The sequence below is a fragment of the Stegostoma tigrinum genome, chromosome 7 (genome assembly GCF_030684315.1).
Source record: "Stegostoma tigrinum isolate sSteTig4 chromosome 7, sSteTig4.hap1, whole genome shotgun sequence".
Taxonomy (NCBI): domain Eukaryota; kingdom Metazoa; phylum Chordata; class Chondrichthyes; order Orectolobiformes; family Stegostomatidae; genus Stegostoma; species Stegostoma tigrinum.
In genome coordinates, this window is record NC_081360.1 from 49,760,112 (window position 1) to 49,772,574 (window position 12,463).

At 39.1% G+C, this 12,463-nt stretch overlaps 1 protein-coding gene across 3 annotated transcripts in view; it reads left to right on the forward strand.

Annotated features, from left to right (window-relative positions):
- The first annotated feature begins 205 nt into the window (after positions 1–205).
- The window catches only part of slc25a12 (solute carrier family 25 member 12), a 111,778-nt gene continuing 99,520 nt past the window's right edge, over positions 206–12,463 (forward strand). The window contains exons 1-2 of one of the 3 annotated variants that reach the window (XM_048534340.2): positions 206–732; positions 1,407–1,460. In XM_048534340.2, the coding sequence (XP_048390297.1) occupies positions 721–732; positions 1,407–1,460 (66 nt within the window). In that variant the 5' untranslated portion in view covers positions 206–720. Of the gene's footprint in view, positions 815–840; positions 1,042–1,406; positions 1,461–12,463 lie in introns of those variants that run through there. The other 2 variants (XM_048534342.2, XM_048534341.2) reach the window with 2 other exon arrangements.

Genomic DNA, 12,463 nt, shown 5'->3' on the forward strand with positions numbered 1-12,463 from the left:
AACCCGATCAGTAAATTAGATTCCATACAGATTACAGAAATGCAAACATAATGATTCATAATCAATACCCCACCTCTTCCTCCTTGTTCCCTCCCACCTCCTTTGCACACCCCACTCCCGGATCCCACACACATTCCCTCCCACCATTCTCCCTCCCATCCAGGTCCCTCACTTCCTCCCTATCTCCTTCCTGGAACCCACACAGACTGCCTCCCAGACCCCACACTCCCTCCTGGATCCCATCTCCCTCCCTCCTGCATCCCACATTTCCTCCCAACGATCTCCTTCCCGGATCCCACACTCCCTACCTCTTATCTCCCTTCTTGATTCCACTCTCCCTCCCTCCCAGATTCCACACTCCCTTCCGGATCCCACTTCCTCCCTTCTTGATTCCACTCTCCCTCCCTCCCGGATCCCACATACTCCGTCACAGATCCCACTCTCCTTCCCTCCCAGATCCCATTCTCCCTCCCTCCTGAATCCCACTCCCTCCGTCACAGATCCCACTCCTTCCCTCCCAGATCCCAATCTCCCTCCGTCCCAGATCCCACACCCTCTCCCTCCCGGATCCCACACACAACCTCCCTCCGATTTCCCTCCCGGCCCTCCCCTCTCCGCCCAAGGAAGACCCACTAATGCCGTTGCCCGGGTGACTCTGACCTCTGACCCCTGACGTTCGCGCGCCTGCATTCCGGCGTCTCGTGACATCACAGTTGCAGCATGGCGGTCAAGGTGACACAAGCGAGAATCCGTGTCTCATTGTAGCTTTTAGAGAGATTCACATTGAGTGTTGTGCTGTAGATTCTGTCAATTGGTAAAGGGTTTGGCTAGTATATTTGTACGGTAGATATTTCAAATCAGCCGTAGTTGTGTTTGTTTTTTTTTGCAGTCTGTTGATCTTTGCAGGCCTAGCGCTTGGCCTTGAGTTACCTTTAAACAATTTAAAAACGAAGTGTGTATTTATGTTGAACAACTTTACGCATTATTTTCCGAATATGAGTGTTTTGAATATATGTATACTGCAGGCAGCTCACTGTCACGGTAAAGATTTATGATGTTTTGCGGATCGATAGATGTGTAAATGTATAGTTTCACGTAACGGGAATAGCGAAACTTAGTTTCCAAATTTAAAATCTAGATAGTTCGTACATTTGTGGGCTCGTTCTAAAAAGGAAAGATTCAGAGATTCTGTTTTTAGTAGGAACTTGTTCGGATGCATAACTAGTTACAACCAAGAACGAGAGATAACTAGTATTATGCACCCATATGCGTCAATTGAGTTAACTGCAATGTTATTACTGTTCAAAATTGTGAAATGACTATTCTTGTTCAATTTACTTTTAGGTATCTTTTTTCAAGATAGTTCATTTGGGTAACAGACATAACTAGTGTTTTTGTTATTTCAGGTGCAGTCTACTAAAAGGGCAGACCCCAGTGAATTAAAAGCAGTATTCTTGAAGGTAATGGAAAGAATTTATGTAATTTGGGTAAACTCTGTTTTACTTGTACGTTAACTGTTAATATATAGATTAAATAGGTTTTTGGACTCAATGTGAGAAGTAGGCCTTAACATTTTAAAATTATATCAAATGATAAACACAGCTTATGTGTTTATTAGTTCAGTTAATATATTTAACTATGTACCAGCATTTAGTTATACTCAGTTGTGAATGTTGGATTGATGCAGTATTATGATATTGGGAGGCAGGTGTACCAGGTAAAATGACATTTGCTTGATGTGATCTATTTCTTGAGTCTGTAGTGCTGAATGCAGTGATTTTAAAAAAAAATTGTGGAAGTCTGAATACGAGGTTCACTTGATCTGTCTTTGTTCAATCGTTTTATAGAGGTTCAGCCACTAACAAAGAGATGGTTGTGTTCTTCAGTCTTTAATGTAAAAGCAAAGCCCTGTGGGACTGTGTAAAAATAGGTGGGAATGCTCAGCAGTTCTGGCAGGATCTGTGGAGAGAGAAATATAATTTACGTTTCGACTGCGTACTTGCACAAGGTGAATGAGACACAACCGCACATGGAAATTATTTAAAACAGTGTGTGTAAAATTTCTCCTTGATTATGCCATGCTCTATAGTTCTAGTTCTTATCTCCAAAAAGTAAAAATATAGAGGGTTCTGCTATAACGCAATAGTTGCATTCCAATTCATAAGGAACATTAGAAAATACTCAAATGGAATAGGAAAATAGTAGTAAGAGAGAGTGCGTTGCATTATTCTGTTTTCTCGTCTGTGAAGTTTAAAGCACTACAGATCATTGAACAGGGTGCTAAGTACTGCTTGTTATAATCCTTTGTTGCTGGATATCAGCCTTTTGGATAATCTGTGCAGTTTTCTCTTGCTTGAATGTTTCTGTTATGGTTTGGTGACTGAACCTGAATTGAGCTGTGGTGTTGTCAAGCATTCATCCTTTTATTCCTGAAAGGAACTCCCTTATGGTTTATTTATTCCTGGATGCCCCAATTTGTAATCATTTAAAAAATGTAGAATAATCCATGTTGTCAAGTTTTATGTGCGGGTTTTTAAAGTGTTTCTGCTTTATTTCCTGTATTTTCAATATTTACTTTGACCATTTAATACTATTTAGGGCTGAAACAAAATCTTTCGTCCGCGTTAGGAATTCTTAATAAAGCTAAAGTAAGTACTTGCAGTGACATACCACAGAGATCAGTGCTGGATCTCATATTGTTTGCATAAGTTTGTGGATGGTAAAACAATTTGTCAGGCAGTTGACTAAAGAGAAGGTGTTAGGTTACAGAAGGATATAAACAAATTAGGCATTAAAGCAGATCAGCGAATGGAATTTAACCCTCTTTCGAAGAAGGAACAAGACAAGGGATTACATAATGATTCGCAGGACACAATGTAGCTCGGAGGAACAGAGGGACCTTATGTTTGTGTATAGATTCTTGGAGGTTGAATGACAATTTGACAGGGTAGTTAAGATGGCACAGGGGATACATGCCTTTCGCAGTCATGGCATAGATAAGATCAGGGATGTCATGTTGGAGCCTTATAGAACTTTTTGGTTAGGCCACAGCTGGACTACTGAATGCAGTTTGGTAACCACAATATAAGAAGGATATGATTATACTGGAGGGCTGCAAAAGAGATTTACCAGGAAGTTGCCAGGGATGGAGATTTCACCTATGAAAAGAGGCTGGATAAACTTGGATTTTCTTTGAAGTTTGAGTGAGGGACCTGATGAAGTTGTCTAAGATTAAAGGGGGCTTGATTAGGGTGAATGGAGAATAGCTCTTCCCCTAAATGGGAGGAGCAATCACCAGAAGGCATAATTTGAAGAAAAAGTCTTGAAGCTACTGTGTGTTGGGCTGTGGAATGCACTGCCTGGGAGGGTGAAAGTACTTGTTCAACCATTTTAAATGTCATAACATTTAAGGCCTAGTATGGAAAAATGGGGCAAGTGTCGGTGATCAAATCTGTGTCGCCAAAATATACAATGAGCTGATGGGCTTCTAAGCAGTATGATTTTGTGCTGGCATTTATGTGGCACGTTTCATGACATCAAGTGTCCCAAAGCATTTAAAAGCTGATGAAGTAATTTTGAAATGTAACTAATGTAGTTAATGTTGTTACTGAATACAAATGAAAGGTTAAATTGTAGTTTTCAGTTTCTGGAGAATAATCAGTATTTCCTGTCCAAATTTTAACATCTCGAGGCATGTATTTAAGGTGAGAGGGGAAAGTTCAAAGGAGAAGTGAGGGGCAAGTTTTTTTTACGTGGTGTTAGGATCTGGAGCATGGTGCTAGGAGAGGTGGTGGATGCAGGTATGATCAGGACATTTAAGAGGTTTTTAGATAAGCAAGTAAATATTTAAGGAATGGAGGGATATGGACCAAGAGTAGGCAGAAAGGATTAGTTTAATTTGGTGTCATGTTTGGCACAGCATTCTGGACTGAAGAGTCTGTTCCTGTGCTGCACTGTTCAAGGTTTTATGTGCTGTCACCAAACAATTCACACCTGTTTGAAGAATATGAGGGAGCAACAGTTGAGAAAATATTCGGGAATTTGAATGAAAGTCCACATTCCTTCATATTTGAAAGTGTGTTGTGACATTGAATTCAGGTTTTAATTATTTTGGATCCAGGCAAGATTTATGAATATAGCTGCATTAAATTACTTATGTGGAATATTGTCTACATTCTCATAATTTTGTGATTCCAGCATGCCTACGTACTTTGCACGAGGGAGTGTAAGACTAAACAGGTTCCACTTTAATAGGACATATATGCCTGGCCTATATTTGGCATCATGAAGAAATAGTTTGTCAATTCAGCATGCAGTTTAAAAATTACCTCCTGATATTGCTGTTATGGTGTAGGCTGTCATTTGAGTCTTTATTTTCTCTAGTACAGGTTGTCTCTGAAATCTATTTTTGCAAGCAACTTGGTAGCTTAGCCAGTTGAGCGCTCTAATTAGTGTGTCTGCATTGCCAAATAACCAACCTGTAGCTGGATGAATGTCATTGGCACTTGAGGCTACTATAATGGATAATGTGTAAAGTAAGATGGTTTTGGGAGAAGCACAAAATGATACAAATGCTTCCAAAGCTTTTGGAAATTAAAATTGTACTTAGCTGACAAGATATCACAGTATTGGCATCTGTAATTAGGACTTTCCAAGCCTTGCTTTAAAAGGATTTTGTCAGCTGATGGGAAGCAAAGTGGTTTGAAGAAGTTGATGGTTTGGCAAGTTTTATTCAAATGTAACTCTTTCTCATTGATTTAAATGCTGTATGATATCTAAGATGATATGAACGAATTAGTCATAGAAGTGCCCAGTACAGAAAAAGGCCCTTTGAACTATCGAGACAAAAAGAGTGACTGTTTTAATTCTGTTTTCCAGCAGTTGGCACATTAAGACTGTATAGCTTGTCAGTGGATTCTGTATGCCTGTTTATTACTTTTGTTGACTTAATTTACACTTAAAAGGTCACAAATACACATTAAAGTTAGGATTTGATAAGCTTGGCACTTATTTGCATAGTGCAAACTGTTTAAATCTGTCACATTAACTTAAGAATGCTAGTAGTTGGCGCCAAAGGAATATTAATTTAGTAATAATTTGACTTATCTTGTCTCTTTTAAGTCTTACCCAATTAGTCCAGATCCTGAGCTGTTTTTTTCCACACTGTCGCAAATTTGGTAATACATTTTAACTATGTGGTGTATGCAGGCGTATGTATTATTGTATGGTTTTTAACTAATCTTGATTGTCCAGAGTTTGCTGTAGCAATTAATCAAACATTGTTTTTGCTGTTTGGCTTGGCCTTGCATGTTTAGGGTTTACATTTCTTAGCATGTCAAAGAGCTGAAAATGTGAATCTAAAAAGTGAAAACAAATGTCTGCCAACTGAGTGGGAAAGTCATACAATTTTGCATCTTCCAAACAATCAGGTTGAAAGATTATGACCTTAAAAGCATTAGAACTGAGATGTGCAAGCAAAGTAGGTGAATTCAATGTCGTACTGGAGGATGTAGAGAGGAAAAAACATTGGATCAAGGGTAGGTGTGGAAAATGAGACAGTGAGCAAAAATAAAACTTGAAAAAAATTCAGTTGAAACTTGACCACCAAGTCCACACCAATATAACCTGGGTTAAAATTCCTACATCTCTAGGGTCTTTTTTAAGTGGGTATTACTTCTGTTAACTGAAAGTAACATGTTGCTAATTCTGGAAATCTGAAACAAACACAAAATGCTGGAGAAACTCAGCAGGCCTGGCAGCATCTGTGGATAGAGAAACTAAGCCTTCTTGCTGATGAAAATATCAAACTCAAAATGTTAACTCTCCCTTCAGATGTTAGACCTGTGGTATTTCTTTTGCAATGTTAAAAGTAGCACATAAAACTGAGATGGATTATTGCCTTAAATTATGCAAGATGTAAAGAAAAGATTAATTGTATAAAGCAACAGTGGCACAATGGTACAGTGGTTAGCACTATTGTCTCTCAGCACCAGGGACCTGGGTTTGATTCCAGCCTTGTTTGTGTGGAGCTTGCACATTCTCCCATGTCTGTGCAGGTTTCCCTCAGGTGCTGCAGTCTCCTCCCACTGTCCAAAGATGTACAGGTTAGGTGGATTGGCCATGCTAAATTGTCCATAGTGTTGAGGAATGTGCAGGCTTGGTGGATTAGCCGTGTTTAATGCAGGGTTACAGTGAAAGGGTAGGGGGCTAGGTCTGGTTGGGATCTTCTTCGGAGAGTTGGTGTGGACTCCGTGGGCCTGCTTCCACACTGGAGGAATTTTATTTTAAAATGTGTATTTACATATCTAAGCTGGTGTAAAGCCTATTTCTGCCTTCTGTCCCTGTAAATTGCTTCCAAACAGGTAGCAAGATTTTCTTTTTGATTAAAAGTTCAGCATGAACTGGAGGAAAAGCAATTACATACATTCCAGTGAGTACAATGCCATCTTTTAGAATAGCATTAATTCACCTTAAATAAACATTTTGACTCTTGCTTTAAATGTTTAATTCTCTATTCTCTATGATTACCTTAAAGGCCCTAAGAAAATAATTTGGTCTAATGGTTCATTTTTCTGCTATAATATATCTACCAGTGCAATCCACATTGAATAAGCTCTCTTAAAACCAATTGGGTAAAGGAGAAATTTTGTTGAGATGTGAGGGGAAGGACATAGGTATAAACTTAGATGGCTTTTTGCAAGAGTTGACATACAGGATGGATATAATTGCCTCCACTTTTATCTGATTGCTTGTTCTTGATTATCCCATAAAAGGGAAACGTTCTCTCCACATCTAATCAGTCAAGACCCCTCAGGACCTTATGTTTCAATCTTGCTGTCCTAAACCCCAGCAGATGTAAGCTTAACCTGTCTGATCTTTTCCCATAAGGCACCTTACCTATTGTAGCTATTAGACATGTCAAGAAATAATAAAAGCATGGATAGCCTTCAGTAGATGAACTGATCTGAGGCAACATTACCGAAGTGGAAATGGATAGTTTTTACAAAGGCAGATATATGGCCACAGACTCATCTTGGAATCAGCTCAGCGACCAAAGTTGCATACTGTCTGGTTCAGCTCAGTTTCCAAGAGAGGCATGGGAAACAGTTTGCCTCTTGTACTAAAGGTAATCACTTTTGTATTTTGAATATTTAATCTGAGCTCATCTAGTATGCAGAATCTTTAACAGATTGCTCAGCTGTACTGAGATAGTTGACAGGGGTGGATGTGAGCTGGAGTTAAGTACCATCACTGTACATGTAAAGACTATTGTATGATCTTGCTGAGGTGCATCATGTAGTCGAGAAATAGGAGGTGTGAATTGTATATCTTTAGGTAAAGCCAGATATGGTGTTTAAGGAATGGGGAAAATTGTCAGCCCTGGCAAAGTTGTAAGCATTGTTGTCTTTGAATCAGTAGCTTGGGGTTCAAGTTCCATTTGATGGTTTGAGTGAAGAAATCAAAGCTGCCAATAATGTAGTGATGTTGCACAGTCAGAGATTTTAAGAGTTCTGGTAGCAATGATAATGTTACTGCAGTAATAATCCAGAGGTCTGAACAAATGCTCCAGAAGCATAAATTCAAATCCCACCATAAGTAAATCCAATTATTAAATGTGAAACTGAGATACTTGCCACATTAGTAGTGAAAATGAAACAAAAATATTGTTGTCAAAGTTTGTCTGGTTCACTGACCTTCAGTGGAGGAAACCTGTCATCTTTACCTGGACTGGTCTACTTATGATTCTGTACACCTATTAATTGGCCAAGGGGAAAGTCAATGTGTTTGTTTTAAGAAGTTGGGAAACCCAGCTGTTAAAAGATGTAAGAAAAGCTTCACTGTATTCGTTATGGATCAGGAACAGCAGGAATCTTTCTTCCAGGCCCAGCAAGCCTGTCCAAAACTAAGCCATCACACATCTGCCCTGATCAAACCAACGTTACAGCAACTTACTGCCAGCCGCTGTGATCTCTTAACATTCAGCAACCCAAAAAATTTAATACTTTTATACTTCAGCCTTTTTGGTCTGTTGGGTAGCTGTGTTAGTAACACCTTTTCATTCGGTTTGGGTTCTGGACAGGGATCTGCTTTAACTTTTTTGTAAAAATGGCATAATTCAGGGAATCTGCACTGTTTTCTGCCCCCATTAATTATCAAAGTCATTGTTTTCTACCAGTTAATGGCTAAGCACAGCTAAAAGTCCTAAATTGCAATATCCTGCTCCCGCTTTGAAATGTTTTGTTACAAAGTGTAACATATTTTGACATGTTTCATGTAACATTCAAGTTAACAAAAAATTGCCTTATTTCATGTATTGAGTGGATAGGGAGCTGGGAAATAAATAGAGAGGAGGGGTGGGGCTGGGGAAGGTAGGTGGGATGGTGATTGTTTGAGTGCATGCAGGCAGTGGCGGGGATGGTCAGTGAACTGGGAGGAGCGGACAGGTGGGAGAAAAGATGGACAGGTTGTGTTGGGCCCAGGAGGTGGGATGAGAGATTTCGAAACTGGTAAAGTCCGCACTGAGACCATTGGGTTGTAGGGTCCCAAGGCGGAATATGAGGTGCTGCTCCCCCAGTTTGCGGGTGGTGTCATTGTTACCCTGGAGGAGGCTCAGAATGGAATTGTCACCATGTGAGGGAGAGTTGAAATGGTTCGTGACTGTAAGGTGTTGCCGTTTGTCGCGAAAAGAGTGCAAGCTCTATAATGCGGTCTCCAAACCTCTGCTTGGTCAAACCAATGTAGAGGAGGCCAAATCGGGAGTAGTGGATATAATAGACCACGTTGATGGATGTGCAGGTGACCCCCTTTCTGATGTGAAAGGTTTGTTTGCTGCTTTGGATGGAGGTGCAGCATTTCCTGTGGTTGCAGGGAAAGGTACCGGGGTGGTTGTGCTAGTGGGGAGTGTGGAGCGGACGAGGGAGTCACGAAGAGAACAGTCCCTAAGGTAGGCAGATAGGGGTGGGGAGGGAAATATATCTTCAGTTATGTGGTCGGTTTGCAGGTGGTCAAAGTGGCGGAGAATAATACATTGAATTTGGAGGTTAGTGATGTGACATGTGAGGACAAGGGAGATTCTGTCTTTGTTTTTGTTGCAGGGAGGGGATGTGAGGGCAGAGGTGTGGAAAACGCAAGAGATGTAGTTGAGAGCATTTTTGACCACTAAAGTACTACAAATGTGTATTTTATGATGGATATATGGTTTCCCACATATGGGAATGCTTACTGTTGAACACAACATATTACTCTAAACACAACATATATGTTTTTCTGAAGAAGGGTCTAGGCCCGAAATGTCAGCTTTCCTGCTCCTCTGCTGCTGCTTAGCCTGCTGTGTTCACCCAGCTCTACACCGAGTTATCTCAGATTCTCCAGCATCTGCACTTCCTGCTATCTGACATATTACTCTATTTGGTCTGTTACACTCAGCTTTTAGCTGAATAAAGTTCAGGCATGTATGTTGTCAGCACATACTTCAAGTAACTTTCTTAGCAGTTTTGCACTCAGTTTGAGAATGGTTCAGTCAAGCTTGCAACTCAGGGATCTCAAATCTGAACAAAACAAACTATGGAGGTATGAGGGTGAATTGGCTATTGTAGATTGGGAAGTTATATTAAAAGGCAGTATTGTAAATTTAAAAAAAACAAGCTTTAAAGAATCAGTTTGTAATTTGAAATAGCTATATACTTAAAAAAATACTCCACGAGGAAGTGGTCTGTCCGTAGCCATCAAGAAGTTTAATTTTGAATTAGATTGAAAGGGGCTTGAATGTTGCAAGTAAAAGTACAAAATACAACTGGAAGGATTTTAGAATGCAATATTGTATGACTAAGCCATAATGATAAAAGGAGAGAAGACAACAGTGGAGAAGAAATATAAAGTGACTTGCAAAAACTTCCATAGATGTGCAAAAAAATGAATGAATGAAAGTAAATGTGGTTCCCTTTCAGGCAGTGATAGGAGTGGTTAAAATGGGGGATAAGGAAATGACGACAGATACATGATATCTGTCTTCACATTAAATGACATTGCAGAAATAGCGACAAATCAAGGCTGTAGTAAAAATAAGGAACATGGGTACATTTCTTTAATAAAGATGTGGAATACATATTTTGATTATGTGAAATATTAGACATGGAATCGTTTGGACATTATCTAGGTTGAAAAGCATTTAATTGCTTTTATCAAGGAATTAAGTGTTAATGTGCTGTAAGTGAGTTTTTATTCATTTTATCTTTTCTTTTTCTGTGGAGACTTTGATTTTTTATGATGAGAGTCTGTGTTTTTGGGATTATAGGGATCTAATTATTTTTCCAAATCATATTTTAGAAGTTAACCAGTGTTTACTGTTTGATTAAAGAAATGTTTTGATTATAATAAGGAATTATCTTGAGTTTGGTAAAGAAGCCTGGATAGTAGTATGAATGAATTGACCAAATAAGTGATTGAATCAACTTGTATATCGAGGCGGGTACACACCTAAATGAGGGACAACAAGATTCTGAAGAAGGATCATTGGACTCAAAACGTTAGCTCTGCTTTCTCTCCTCCAGATCTGCTGAGCTTCTCCAACAATTTCTGTTTTTGTTTCACAGATAGTGATGCTCTGTTGGAGCAGCAGGGTTTGATTAACAGTGCATTCTTCCTGTTACATTGTTAACACATTTCAGAAATGAATCGTTCTTCGAGTCAACCATATGTATTTATCAGGTTTAATTAGAAGTAGTACTGGAAAAACTCAGCAGATTTGATAGCATCTGTGGAGAGAGAAAAACAGAGTTAATGTTTGAAGTTCAGTTCTGAAGAAGGGTTACTGGACATAAGCGTTAACCCTGCTTTCTCGCCACAGACCCTGCCAGACCTACTTGTTTTTGCAGCAGTTTCTGATATTCTTTCTGATTTCCAGCAACTGCAGACTTTTTTTTTGTTTGAGGCTCGGTATGTCAGCTCTTCAGTTCCAAAGTGTTTAACTGTTTCTGTCTGCACACACAACTGCTAGACCTGCTGAATTCTTCCAGCACTTTTTAATTGCAGATTTCCAGTGTTCACAGTCTTTTTGCATGTATAATATCTGCAGGTTACTTGCTCTTTGGGAACTTAAGTTATGAGGATTATGCAAAAACTTTGAGATGTAGAACAGATTAAATCGATGTGACAGATCAAATAAAGTGCAGGAAATGTGAAGTTTTACATATTGATAGAAAAAAAGTAGAATATGGGAAATGCACACAATTTGGAAAAATAGTTAATGCACAGGTATAAAAAGCAATTAGACTAGACATTAATACATTACCCTTAATAAAAAAAAGTTGAACTATAAGAATGTAAGTGTCTTGATTTAATTGCAAGGGCCTTGGTGAGATTGCACCTGAAGTACTTTGTGTGGCTTTGGTCCCCTTTAGTAAAGGTTGGATGGACTTCCCTTGGAAGGAATGCATGCAAAGGCTGTTTGGATTGATTACTGGGATGAAAAAATTTTCCTTGAAGAAATTGGTTTTACCTAGCTTATTTTGTCTAGAATTGAGAACAATAAGGGCAAGTTAATTGAAACATTTCAAATGCTTAAGGTGCTTGATCAGATAGATACTGGGAAGAATTTTTCCACAAGGAATATAGAATAGGTTGACTATTTAGGATTGGAAAGGGGATGAATTTCTTTGTGGCTGCACTTGCTGACATCAAGAAACATGTGCATTAGCTGTGATATCTCTTATAAAGAGGTACAAATTCCAAGTAATACTATTTTAATGAAACAGGATTTTGGGTCCCAATAGACTGTTAGACAAAGTATAAAAGTTGGCTTAATATTGTGTGTGCAATGGTGTCAGTGAACAGATCCTTTCTTTATGCAAAGCGTTGCAGATCTTGGGCATTCTGTAGGTTAGATGGGCTTCAGATCGGTATGACAGGTCGGCACAACATCGAGGGCCGAAGGGCCTATGCCGTGCTGTAATGTTCTATGTTCTATTTTCTGCCTTAGAAAGCGATGGATGCTTGGTGGTAGTGAATATTCAAGACAGATTATTGAATGCTAAAGAATCAAATTATGTGGTAATAGTGCAGGGAAATGGCTTTGAAGAAAATGTTTGTGATCATATTGAATAGCATAGAAATAACTGGTCAGTTGTTCTGCATATATCTTATGTTCTTGAGCAGCTGTCGCAGTTCCCACAGAAATTGAAACATGAAAAGGTATTTCAAGTTTCAATGACTGACTGGATGGATTGCATAACACAGTTTCATGTTTTAAGAGTTTTATTTAGATAAACTAAAAAACAAAATAGTGTAAACACCATTGTTTAAGCATCTTATACTCTTAACCACAGAACAAGTCCCCGCAGTTAACTTGAAGAACACTTGAAAATTTCCTGCCATGCTGTACTTTGTGCTTTAAATGGGTGTGTTATTCTTCAGCGACCTGTCAAAGCTAATCTCCTACTGGTTGATTTCTCTGACCGATAAATTC